The sequence below is a fragment of the Limulus polyphemus genome, unplaced genomic scaffold (assembly GCF_000517525.1).
Source record: "Limulus polyphemus unplaced genomic scaffold, Limulus_polyphemus-2.1.2 Scaffold1245, whole genome shotgun sequence".
Taxonomy (NCBI): Eukaryota; Metazoa; Arthropoda; class Merostomata; order Xiphosura; family Limulidae; genus Limulus; species Limulus polyphemus.
In genome coordinates this window covers 54,412-68,907 of record NW_013666855.1, presented here as the reverse complement: position 1 = coordinate 68,907, position 14,496 = coordinate 54,412, and the positions used below count along the sequence as shown (strand labels likewise).

The following is a 14,496-nucleotide window of genomic DNA, read 5'->3' as shown; positions in this document are numbered from 1 at the left end:
AAAAAAAACTTTAACTTGATGGTAGGTGAAGTTAGATAATTAGGTTGTTTGGAATACATTCATCATTAGGAGGGGAGATGAGGCCACAATATTCAGTATTTTTCTCACGTTATTTATTTTTTAATGTTATACTGTATCTTAAATACGAAACTTGTGCTTTTGTACAAGTTTTTATAGCTCCTCACTAGTAGTTGTAGCTGTATGCCAAATTGCAGGTGTTTTTTCTCCGTTCCTTTACACCAGAGAACAACATAACACCTTATGGTTGGTTGATAGATAATTTGTATCAGCTGTTTAGAATTGACCCTAAACTTTGAGGTTGCAATTCATGGGTTGTATAAAAACCCAACAGTGGGAAGTAGGTGTTGGTGTAAGAGTAGATTTTGGTATTGGAAAGACGGATTAAGCTCCAGTTTTATTTTTTTATAACACGGTGATTGGCTCAGAGAATGAGTTGCCTTCAGCAGTAGTGGTAGTGGAGACCCGTACTTTACAAGTTTAAAAAGAATCAGTGATTTCCTGAAAAATAAGGGGTGGGTGAGTAAGGTCAGCTTTAAAGGATCAACTGGTCTTTTCCTGTGCGTGTTATATTACAATAAGTCAAGAACACAAAATGCTTGATAGTTATATTCTTTAACCCACAATTAGTCGCGTGGTAGAATAGAACATATGTGATCGCCTAATCCTAATGCGGTATTTAAAGTATTATGAAGCTCAAATTTTTATAATATTTTTTTTGTCCAAACCCTTATTTGTAAGCAAAATAGAATAATAAAAGCCTTAGATTATGGCTTACGATATTAAAACGTATTGCAATGGTAGTAAGTTCTTTTCTAACCATCTGTATAAAATAAAAGCCAAAGTGGCAATATGAAGATGTACAAGAAGTAACTAATATCCAAAACAAATAATTAAACAGAAAAATGCTAGAAAATAAGAGGTATAGAATAAAAAAAGATATATTTTAGCCATAAACTAAGAAAAACACAAAATCAAGTAAATTAAAATCACAAGAAAACAAATTGATCTTGCAAAAAATTATAACCCAAGTAGTCGCGTGGGGTAAATATGACCCCAATGTAAAGCTTTGCAAAAATCTACAACTGCAGAACACTGATGAAGACTGCAAAATGGACAGACAAACAATTAAGGAAGCTATTGTGGACAGGGCTAAAGTAAAGTGCCATCTATCGTATAATAATTAATTAAAGAAATTGCACGGGGGCATAATAACCCCACGTGACTAATTGAGGGCTAAGTCGTAACTCTCAAGTCCTACAATAGTACCTTGAAACGAAAGTCGGCGTGAGTACATTTGTGTATTTACTTTCGTGTTGCTGGTAATTTTACACTATTTTTTGACTGGCATTACAACATATAGTGTTATGCGATTTGTTACTTATCTTCATTTTCTTGGTTGACAACGCGTTTAAAGAAATCAGCAGTGTCATGATCACTGTGGACTTGATGAATAACGAAGTTTTTGTTACTTATATTTTAGGAGATGCGTGATAATCTTTCAGTCGTGCATTTGTTTGGTAACTGAAAATATACCACTGTGGGTGCTGTCTTCGAATGCGTTCTTAAATATTGTCATTTCTAAACGTTTAACTGGTTCATTTTATTATTACACACATACAGATAAGTAGTAGGTATAGATATATGCCGCCAGTAACAAACTCACTACATTCAAATTTGTTATTATTCCGATAGAGGCGTTACAAACAACTCACTTTAGGCAGAAGAGTTAAATAAGATATTTAAAATTAACATCTACAAACTGAATAATTGACACAATACTTTTGTCTTCATTATTAGATAAATAAGGAATTTTCGCCGGCTTTGTCACATTTTTTAGTCGGTTTGCCTAACATATGATCCATGTTAGAATATTAGATTCAAAGGATTTTATTCATATTTATTAAGTACATTTCAATTCTTTGTGCAGTGTATATGGCATAACAGAGTCTAATCAAAGTCGACTGCGGTATTTCATCAACAATAGAAACTTGGTGTCGGATATCATTTTGTGTAGGTGTTCTCGTCTTGCACAGAAAAGTGACGTAATTCACTTAGTTTGACGTCAGACATGGAGGTTCTGAATTTGTTCACTTGCGATAAAAAAAAAAACAGTTGACTGATTCAGATTCATTAGTCGATTGATATCACAATACCTTAACCGTGTTTTACTTGTTACTGGATACGAAGATGAACAGAAACCGGTAGTCGCCTGGTGGACGAGAGTATTAAAAATGTGACGACATATGATAATCAGTTACACCGTACCATGAATAAATATTTAGTAGTTTGTTATTATATATCAATTATATTGGACTTAGATAAACTGTATTTGTAAAATTTGTTAATCTTGAGTTATATACGTGTATTTAAATCGGCTAAAGATCATCTTAAATCGCCATTAGAACTTGGAGAAATTCGGTCTTCTCTAGTGTTTGACGCCATTACGTGTGGCTCGGGATCTTATGACATTGAATGCTGGTGCCAGATATCAGAATGTAACTTTAAAGTACCATATATAAATTACATTTAAAGTAAAAAAAAAACAATTTGGTATTTTTTAATAACCTTTTAATTTAAAAGAAGATATCTTAAATAGTTTTCTTAAATATTCAAGAAACAAATAAGGTGAAATATTTAAGAAGTTACCAACTGATGAAACGTTATTTAAGACTGACAGACTAAACGTTTTGAGCTATGATATAATAAAAAAAAAAAAGTTTTAGCCAGGCGGGGCAACTGCCCGGGGGCCCGTGCGAATGAAACCTGGTTATGCCGTAAAGCCCGCAAAGCATCTTTAGGCTATATCTTCATTTAATGATAAAAACCATAGTTTTTGGCTTTTCATTGCATATAGACGTTTGATACGTTAAGAATGGCTGTAATAATAATTTGAGTAATAATTAATATGTATTTGTTACTTTATACATTTAATAGATATTTGTTGTTACTTTATTAACGTTTTTACACTTATACTGTGAGGTAAAAACGGCTGCTGCTATGATTGTGTCTGGTCTATGGGTTCGTTGGTGTCCTAATTTAGGATCTTCTTTTTAATAAATTCTTAAAAATGTTAAAAAAGAGAGAGAGAGAAGAGGGGCCCGTTCTGGCTCTCGGCGTTCCTGGATTATATGGATTAATAGCGAAAATTGACGTTCTTGCTTACCATTTGCTTCGGCGCTGGATCTCGTAACGAATCGTATTAAATTGTATTAGAGTTGATTTAATGATTACGAAAGAATTATACGCAAGTTACGTTCCATATTAAATTATTTCCCCGAAAGCCGCCTGGAGGGGTCACCTGTTTTAACCATTTGTACCACGATACAGTAGTGTGTTGTCTGTCATTCAGCCAGTAGACACTAAAATGACGTCACATAAGGGACGCTAAACGTTGTATTTTGTACTGTCGTGACGTCAGTAAAACGTGCGCATGGCATATGATTTTCAAAGAGAAGAAATTATAATATTTGTTTATCTTAACTTTGGTTTTATTTACCAGTGAAACAGAACACTTTCGGGGACTCTGCAGAAGTACATCTAGTCCATGAGTTATATAGGAATATAAAATGGATAGTAGTGTTGTTCTTCGCTGTATCGGCCATTATAAAACTGACCAATGTATATTTCTTTGTCTCCCCATACCGTCGAAAGCGCAGCAGACTTGTTGTTACAGCTATGGTAACATTCAAACATTTTGTTACAGTGTGTTTGTTTTTCAAAGTTTAGAAACAATATTTTCCCGAGATGATTCAATTTACATGTGACGTACTAACTACTTGAAGGCTGTTTTTCTTTACGAGATAAACGTTTTGACGACTTGGTAAATTAGGATATCCTTCACTGCAAAAGCAACAACAACTAAAACTTGGGATTTATTTCAAGCATGAAACGACTGACTGACTGTAAGTTATTATCGCCATAAAAATTAGGCCAGTTTGGCATTTTAGTTCATTTTGAGAATAAAAAGAGTAGAAACAACTGGTTTTCAAGCTTGTGGTGTAGGACCCAGTTACTCGAACACTTATTTAGTTACTTTGATGCGAAATTTCAACATGTATTTGGCAAAGTTAAGGTTTTGTTTTCTCCAATAGCACTTTGAAATATGTAAAAATGTTGGTTTATTAGTGTGTGTCTTAATTAAAACAAAAGAAGGCTAGAAAGGATTCCATTAAAACTTGGCAAGAAGCGGATACTTTCTCTAGTTAAGTTCCTTTGTCTGGAATTAGGTCAGTTATTTTCTTTCTTTCACGAAAACAAAATTTTACAAATTTGTATATGTGAATTTGATAATCGTTTTCCTTGGACCAGTAAACTCGTCTGTTTTCCATGGAACATAAAATTGGTTTAATTTTATAATTACCCTCGCGTGTTTCACCACAGAAAATGTTTTTTTTTTTTTTTGCTTGTCTTTAATATTGGTTGCTCGCATCCACGCAAGTCTACTCTTTAATAATGACCGATATGGAATTCCGTTCTTGGGTAGAATGTTATTTGAAATACGAGTTTGTAAGCTTCTTTTACGTGCGACTGTGGGCAGCTCAACCTCAGTCGCATACGATGTTTAAATATTAGGCTTAAGTCACTGTGATACAAGTTTATGTATTGTGAAACTTGTTTTATTTTGCATTTTGGAAGGCAAGTTAATAAATTTAACTGGAGTTACCTGTTTGAATTAAATTTGTGAGAGATTTAAAAATTTTACCTCGAATGGTATATATATATATATATATATATATATATGCTGATGATCATTTTATACATTTGTGGGGCTGGTAGTTAGGGTGCTCGACTCGCAATCTGAGGGTCGCGGGTTTGAATCCTCGTCACCGAACATGCTTGCACTTTCAGCCGTGGGGCGCTATAAAGTGACGGTCAATCCCACTATTAGAGTAGCCCAAGTGTTGGTGGTGGGTGGTGTTGACTAACTAGCTGCCTTCCTTCTAGTTCAGCGTTTCCCGACTTTTTTGGCCACGGAACACTTTTCAGCTGAGAAAAAGCTTGTGGAACACTAGACACGTGAAATATCGATGTAGAGGGTATGTTTGCGTGCGCAGCGCCCTCTAGAGTTGTGTATTATTCATTTATTTATTTAATCAAATTACATATTAATGTATTTTTACATTTTTATGCTTATAATATATTTTAGATACAAACCTCTCCACTAAGATATTATGTAGAATAGATATGGCATCTTCTATAATTCTTTTTCAATGTGAAATCGATATTATCTAATTCTAATATATAGGAAAATATTTCATAATATGTTATGATCGTACAAAAAGTGTTAAATACTTTATTAAAATTTAAAATCATGATTTTCTCACGGAGCACCTATCAATCTCAGACGGAACATAGTTTGGGAAACGCTGCTCTAGTCTAACACTGCTCGGCCCGGCATGGCCAGGTGGTTAGGGCGCTCGACTCGCAATCTGCGGGTCGCGGGTTCGATTCCCTTCACACCAAACATGCTCGCCCTTTCAGTCGTGGGGCGTTATAATGTTGTAGTCAATCCCACTATTCGTTGGTAAAAGAGTAGCCCAAGAGTTGGCGGTGGGTGGTGATGACTAGCTGCCTTCCATGTAGTCTTACACTGCTAAATTAGAGACGGCTAGCGCAGATAGCCCTCGTGAAGCTTTGCGCGAAATTCAAAACAAACAATCACTGCTAAATTAGGGATGGCTAGCGCAGATAGCCCTTGTTTAGCTTTGCGCAAAACTCAAAGCAAACCAAAACAATATATATGTATATTTGTATTATAAATTGGAGCTTTGAAGGTATATAATTAGTTCATAGCCCTGTTTTATGTAAAAAATTAATAATAACCAACACATTAAAATTTCATTGCGAAATGGAGAATGAAATAAGACACGGAATAAGTAACAAAGTTATTGTTGCCCATATATAGATGTACATAAGACATGTAACCCTGTCGTCACTGCTGCACGATACAGGGAATGTGTGGTCAGTGTACAACTTTTCAAGTGATATTGATTGTTTTTTGTTTTTTCTATTGATAGATGAAATACACCTTACTAGATGAACGAGATATAACTCTAGTCCAAGAATATGCCTTTGAGGTGAGTATTTGTTTGTATATTCTTTATCAGCAAAATAATGTAGCAAATAACATTAAGTTTAATGTCGGTTTAAAGGTCTTGTATTTCCTCGAAGGCTTTTGTGCAATCTGTTTACGTTCAGTCTTGGTAAAGAAATACATTTGGTTATCAGATGTCGTGACAGAAATATACCCTCTCATAATGCGCGCGCGCACACACTATTGTTATCAAGTGCAGTTGCTCAAAATAAGATGTCACAAAACTAGATTTTATCTAAGACAATAATCTGTGTAATGTTTGTAGAAAATATATACATGTATATATGTGACATATACGCGAAAAGCTACAATCGACTGATGACCTCCACGTGGTTTGAAAAACAACAACAAAATGTACAGTACACTATCGACTGTTATTGACTTAATGTTTTGTACGGGTCAATTTTTCAATATATATCTCTTCACTTTATTTTGATAAAGTTAATTAGAAAATGAATAAATTTCAGCCCCGTATCAAACTTTACGATAAAGTATTAGTTTGATCATAGACGCTTATTAGGAAAATCCTTTATAAGTAAAATAATATATATTTAATCATATGGTAATTGAATCGGAACTTTATATATTTTTCTTTGTTTCAAGTCACGTGTGATGGGGATCTGTTTACCAGAGAATAATTTTAATAGGAAGTTGGCTGTTGTGTTAGTATATGCTGTGGGAGATTGTATGTGATGAGTCACAACACAAAATTTCCTGCATTCGGTACAAAACTGTGCTGCCTTATATATATAGCGCCAAGGTGATAACCTCGTGACGTCACAAGCTGTGAAGGCTGAGAAGTGAGGGTCGAAAAGGAAGTTTGTTTCTTCTGAGACTTGTTTGGGAATTAGTCTGTAGTTCCAGTAATTGCGTTCGTATATGTTGAAAAATTAAGTGATCAACATTTAACATTTGTACTTTATTTGAACCAGAATCTTTAAAAAAGCATCCACCTGTGTAAAAATACAACACAAATTATAATAAATCAAAATTTTATGTTGAAACTTCACGTTTCGAATACTTGGATTACAAAACGTCTGCTTAATGAACTGGATTCATTAGTTAAGAGAGAGAATGATATGGTAAAAACTTCATAATTTCATCTAAGAGCCTGAGTGATATTAAAGAGTATTTACGTGAAAACAGACAAAATCATATACACTTATGTTAATATTATTTTAAGTCTGCTCAAATAATGCGAATCGTGAATCGTTTGAACGCTCAAAAAATGAAGGAACCGATGTGGTGGTGTCAAAATAGATTAAGTGTTGTGGCCTCAGTATGGGGAAAGTTGTCAAGTTTATTTAAGAAAAGCATAATCAATAATACATTTTATATGGTTGAGCTTCAAACTTGATCAGTTAAAGCTAAATTTTGTGAAACTTTTCAATTAGAATGGGTGTAGAAAAATTATAAAATTTGTAAAGTAATATGGCAGAAAAGGCTACGATGTTCTAAGACTAAAGAATATACAAATCAGTTGACAAATTGATTTATTGTATTAGTGAAATATATGTTTCAAAATCGTTATATAGTATTTTTTGTATATTTTACAGCTGCATTTCTTTAACAAATTCATGTTAAAAAGTGAGTTAATGTCTTTAAAGCTTTTAATAAACACATACCTGCCGTGCTTTTCTACGTTTTCAGAATTTACTTTTTACTGAAAAACGAAGTAATTGAAGTTTCAATAATTAAAATTACACAGATGGCGCGAGTGTTGTTTTCCGTATGGTACAAAATTTGTACTTCTCGCTACTAACACTGGTAACTTTGACCTCTGTGTAAACAAAGAGGAAACAAATATAGTTCCCGCCTCTTTCCCCTCCTCTCCTTGCTTCGATTTAATCTGATACACATGTACGATGAGTCAACATATGAGAAGTTTGAACGAGATACCGTGAAGTGAGGGTAGAACGGTCATTTACTTGTGTGATGCGTGGCTACACAAGCTGTAAGAGATGGTAGATGTGGTTGTTTACCTGTCGTGAAGAAACGTAGATAGAAACACGCCTAACCAGTTTTTATTTATGATTTCAACGTATCGACAGATCATTGTTATTAAATTTGTTTGTAATTTAGCGTATTGGTATATTAGGCCAAAGACACTTTTACTGATACTGACAGCCATTTTTTTTGTATCTTACACATTTTACAGAATTTATATTCTGGAAATTGGGATGATTCCTCTTCAGTGTAAAATTAAGTAAAGTATATTGTAGCTGAATCGTTTGAGAAGTACGACTTTCTAAAATATTATACAAAATATTAACTACTATACATTTCTAATTATGTAATACAATTTCAAGTAAATTAGCGTGACTTTTATTTGGTTCAGGGGTGGAGTCACAGTACGTACGGCATGTGTGAGGCAGCAATATAAAATATTGTATATACAAACGACTTGCATGTGTGATTGCATAGCGTACGGTACTAAAACTATTATGAACATTTGAGGATATTCAGAGGCTACAAGTACACATGAAGTTTATCAATGATTGTTTTTAACTTGTTCCTGAATAGAAACTAAACAAATAACACTTAGAGGTACTTAGCCAGGCAAAGTGTAAATTAGAAGGTTATTAGTGAGAAAATAACATTAAACTATCCCTTTAAAGTATAAGCAATTTCTAGTAATACAATTAAATACTTACGCAAGTTCTATGTCATATTAAAATATTGGTTTTACCTAGAAAATGAACATGCCTACGTTCCGTAGTTTTAAATAAATATAGCACAACCACTACTGAAGTTTAATATTAATTTACTATCTACAGTGAAAAATGAGACCTAGTTTTCTGGCACATTTCTTTTTTTTTGTAACAAAGCTTGTAAAGAACATAACAGAAAAAAGTTATTAAACAAAGAGAACTTAAAATCTCAAGAAAAAAAAATTGTGTCAACGTTTCTATCAAACGATATTTATTTGCAAGGTGTTTATTTTATCTGAAAGCGCCATCTATAAAGTGGAAAGCAAATTAAGTTTTAGAATTGTTTTTAAATTATTATCTTTGCCAAACATATTTTGTAGTCAGTTTCAAAAACTGCAGATATGTAATTTTTTTCTTATAAGGTGAGGATTTGTCTTATATTAGCGACAAGATACATTGTAAGCAGTTTAGCGTCCATTTATAGAATAAAAACATTAGTATATTGCTGTACCATGTTTTGTTCTATTGTTCAGCGAGTAGTTCTGAATTATTTGGTAAAAATAATACAAGATCCAGTCCACGTAACAATAATGAATTTGTTTATTTCTTTTATAACATTTTCTACAGGCTACGTTCACTTTTACGAAAGTTGTAGGCCTAATTTCACAAAGAATATTTTGATTTTAAACAGAAATGTCGTAAATGAAAAATATGAAACTTGCAAAGTTTTCTTGCCAGTGGTACCTACACCTAACTTACTTAACTTTGATCGATAAACAAACATGTAACTCACAGAGTAACTGAATAGCAGAATAAAGTCGATAATTCACTGTCTACACAGAACTGAAACACCCATTGAATACTCATTCAATTCGTATACACTAATGTGTATAAACAATGTACCCTTGTTTCTAGATACTGCTCGAAATTACTAGATTCTTGACGAAATCTAGCAAATATTACAGTTATAGCTCATAACAATATACTAGCAGTAATAAATAAAAGAATAGCATACCATGTAGTATGATCAGCCATGTTTTACCGATTCAGAAAGTACTGATAGAAACAAGAAATCAGCTGTGTAGAGGCTTAAAATTTTTGTTGTTGTTTAGAATAATTAGTATGGTTTCCAAAATAGAATCAAAATTAGGGATGGCTAGAACAGATGGCTACTGTGTCTTTGCAGAATACTCAAAACAAATAAATGATTAAAGAAACTGACATAATTCAAAATGTAATAAATGATGCCTTTTCCTAAAGTATCATGAGTAAATTTTTGATTTTCCATAATAACTTTATTTTAGTTTGTTATTAGGGTGTTCATAAATGATAAAGCAAAATAAATGGCTAATCAGTAGTGAAAAATATTTCTTGGAGAGTTCCTGGCAGGATCATTGCATATTACAACTTGTCAAGAAGTAAAAACAAACGTAGAAAGAAGATTCTTAAATCTAGTTGTTCCATATAAAAAAAACACACAGGAAACCAACCTATAATTTATATTTTGGCCACCTGTTAACCAATATGTTGAGTATGTTGAAAGTTGCAAAGAAAAGGTTACCACACAGGGTTCTTACTCCTGTTGTCTACAAGCATTGATTTATTGCTGCAAACATGCTTTGGTACAATGTAAACAGTCTGTACCGTGTAAATGACTACATTTTTGTACTCTTTGTCCACAAGAAAGCACTATGAGATCAAACAAGATGACTGCATTAATTTTGATCTGGTTAAGAAAAAATTGGGAAGTTTAAAAAATGATAAGGCTTCTGGGCCAGATAATATTTCCCCTAGGGTTTTGCAGAAGGTTAAAGATATGTGAGCCACTTACTACTATTTTTTGTCAGTCTTTGAATAGTGGGCTGGATGGAAGAAAGCAGAGGGTTGTTACAAATAGAGTTCAGTCAAACAAGTGGGGTACCTCAGGGCTGAGTCTTAGGACCTTTGCTCTTTTTGTTTTACATCAATGACATAGATGAAGGAATAGTCAATAAGTTATTTAAATTTGCAGATGATATTAAGGTCTTGGGTGTTGCTAGCTGTGAAGAGGATGCTGCTGATTTGCAAAAGGATTTAGATCATTTAGTGAGTTGGGCAAATAATGGGAGTTTTAATTATAATAAATCCAAGATAATGCATGCGGGTTATCATAATTTGAATTATAAGTATAATTTTGATGGGAATAACCTTAACAGTGTCATGAAAGAAAGGGATCATGGTGTAATATCGATCAGTCTCTAAAGCCATCCAAGCAGTATGCTATTGCTAGTGGTAGGGCAAATAGGATTTTAGGTTGTATCTACAGAAATATTGAACATAAGTCTAAAGAGGTTATAATTTCATTTTACAGGTCACTCATTAGGCCAAATTTGGAATATTGTGTTCAGTCTTGGGTTCTTTACCTTAGGAAAGACATTCTCTGAACCCTTTCCAACAATTCAATGGTTACTAGAATGGTGCCTAGGATGGAGGGGCTGTCATACAAGCAGAGGCTGAAATCTCTCAGATTGTTTTCTCTTAGAAAAAAAAAAAAGAAAATCTTAGGGGGTATCTGATTGAGGTGTTTAAGATTGTAAGGGGAATTGGTAGCATTGATGCATCATCTTTTTTCATATTTAACAGTAAGAATAGTAGAACTAGGGAACATAAATATAAATTTTGGCAAGGAAGGAGTCATCTTCAGCTAAGACAGTTTCATTTTTCTAACAGGGGTTGCCTTCGGATGTTGTAGAGGCAGTGAATTCAAGTGAGTTTAAGAGAAAGCTTTATAAGTATATGAATGATAAGGGCTGGCTTTAAGATTTTACTTAAAATTTATCTATTAAGTTTTAGTTTAGTTTAGAGGATGAAACAGCCGAGACGGATCAATAGGTCCCATGTTGTCCCAAAACATTATGTTATGTTTTTTGTTATATACTAATATATACAACTATAAGCATATTATTCAGTGTTCAGCTTTACATGAATATATTCATATAGTATACAAAAATTTGGGTTATTCAATATTGACAGGTTTTCAAACTTGACTTTACAGAGACTACTACATGTAATTACCTTGTATCTATGGAAAAGACACAAGTAGCTCTATAACAAAATGAAAAATCATAACAGTAAAGCCAACAGTATTATTGCTGTTATTGAGAATTTATTATCTTTGGCATAAGTTGACATTAACTACATTTATAGATGGCTCCACATCCTTAAACTAAAAAAAAATATTTTTTTTAGAAAACAACATACACACAGTGTGGGAGAGGTCACACAAATGTTGTATATATCTCAGAGAGTGCACTATCATATGGGGGTAGGATGAGCGATCCCAACCAAAGGGGTGAAGTGCAATTTTGATGGCTCACTCCCATTTTACATAGTGAAGGATATCCAATCATCTACACCATCAGAACACCATTGCCCTATTCCTTACTGAATGGATTTATAATCATTTATATGTATTATTTATATCTGATTAACACATACAGGAGGATGCCTCCATGGTCCACCACCCCAGTCGCTTTGAACTGGAAAATAGTAAGGACTCTCTAACTCCACTAGAAGAAAAAGGGAGAGAAAGCACAGCGGAGAGTCCAGAGGAATGACAACACAGGAGACAGTGCAATGGGTGACCACGAAATACAAGGCATGCAGGGATGAGCAGCTATGACCTTCTACTTTATCCATGTAGTCCATAGATGAGTATGGTCTGGGATGGGCAAACTTATGAACCAAACTTATTGCGAGGATAAACCTACAAGCGATCTTGTGGAACACCCCATCTTCACAGTGTGCGTTGCGTGGTCATGGAATTATGATATGTAGGTTCATATGGTCTTACAGTGCAAATATGAATGATCAAAGAATACCCGGTCAGGCACCACTCACCACAGAGCAGGATTCAGACAAGGCCTCTGAAAAAAAGAGTAATAAAATATAACTTACCCAGTCAAAGTCTCACTGAAGTCTGAAGAATGGCTACAGGTGGAAGACAATAACCCAAATAGGAAGATTCTGCGATCCTATGCAAATAGTAAAAGACAAATGTATGAGGGGTAGTCCACATGCCCGATAGCAGAATTTCCTTCAAAGGACAACAAAGATGAGATGCCAATGAAAAAGTAAGGTGTCATATTTGATGAGAAGACACCCAGAACAAATTACGGGAGGAAGATGATAAAGAAGAATAAGCCAATTGAATTAAAAGCCGAACACAACTGGTGAGGGTGGAAGGAGAAAGATCACGAACAGTGGATGTAAGACAAGGAATAAAGAGGCAGGAATGGGCACCACAGAAGGAAACCATGTGGGCAATACAACAGCGAAGAGCACGTACAGGACACAGAAGTCTATCCAGATCAGACAAAGGATAACAGTCGGAAATGAAAGGAAGTGACGTTGGCAAAAAGGAGGAGTTACCTCTCAAGCTGCCAAAGTTTTGAGGTGGAAAGAATGATCCAGATAGAGGAGAATATATGTGGAATGATAAAGAGTATGTGAAACATTAATGGCAAATAAATCTGACCTCCGATGTCTTCAGGCTAAGAGTAGAAGGAAATATGTCTTAATTGAAAGGTGAAACAAGGAGCACATGGAGGGTGGTTAGAATGGAGGCAAAGAGAGGCAGTGAAGGCTCACATTAACATCCCAATCTAGAAGGACGGCCCTCCGAGGTGGATGATGTATGTAGAAGAAATGCATCCACCAGTACTGTTGGCAACGTGCCCAACTACATCGAATAATATGACGAGATGAAGAACCGCTGGATGGATGAACAGGTAAAGGCTGAGAAAGACTAGGATGAGAAACATAATTAGGGGTTTGTTTCAGCTCTGACTGTGATAAATGTGCAACCAAAGAGGAAAGGGTAGAGTGTGGATGCACAGACTCTACATGTGATTCCAAAGTCTCAGGTACATCATCATCATCAAAAACATACCACCAAAGAGATGAGGCAATTCATAAATCCCTAAGATAAGGGAGGGGGACAGTAAACGAACCTGGGACAAGGCCCCGTCTTAATACAGGTGATTCCAACAATAGAGAAACCACATGTGTAAAGCGAGAGCCAAAGACGACAAACAAGCCAACGTGAGGGTAATTAGGGTGAGGCTTTCCCTCAAAAAACTCTTTGGATCTCTGTGGTTTGCCTCAGAAAGGAGATGGATAGTAGATACATACTGTAGATGGGAAGTACGGGTAAGATGAAGGTGGGAAAACTATGCATGAGATAAATAAACAGGAAAATCAGGGACCATCCCCACATGGGTAAAATCGACCCCAACTGCTGACAGTCAGCCTGATGGTATGCTAATGCAAACTGCTCTGTAGCTCATGGAGGGTGAGGCATGCTGGCATCTTCTAACAATTGTGAAACAAATTGCTCAACATAAACCCTAATATTCAGGGAGTGTGGTAAAACCAAATACTGAGATGAAGAACTATTGTGCAACAAAGAAGAATGGGGATCATAGGATATTGAGGAAATGGACTAAACATCATATACCTGAGAAATCATGTCTAAAAATGCCATATTAGCCCTAGCTGTTTCTACAGATGGGGGCATATGAAGACATGGCAAAATCTGGTGGTGGAAAAAAGGATATCAAGATCCTCGTCAGCCCGAACAGGTTCGGCTTGTTCAGGAAGAAGTGCAGCAAGTTCAGGAGAAGGAGGTTGACCCATATAATGATCAATCTCATGGCGGATAATCGCAGATAAATCCAATGACGGGTCTTC

General features: G+C 34.8%; 1 protein-coding gene across 3 annotated transcripts in view; it reads left to right on the top strand.

Annotated features, from left to right (window-relative positions):
• LOC106462771 (zinc finger MYND domain-containing protein 19-like) overlaps nucleotides 1–14,496 on the top strand; it is a 32,414-nt gene that overhangs the window by 5,817 nt on the left and 12,101 nt on the right. For 2 of the 3 annotated variants that reach the window (XM_022390102.1, XM_013922723.2), the window contains exon 2: nucleotides 6,039–6,098. In XM_022390102.1, the coding sequence (XP_022245810.1) occupies nucleotides 6,039–6,098 (60 nt within the window). Of the gene's footprint in view, nucleotides 1–3,778; nucleotides 3,924–6,038; nucleotides 6,099–14,496 lie in introns of those variants that run through there. The other variant, XM_022390103.1, reaches the window with a different exon arrangement.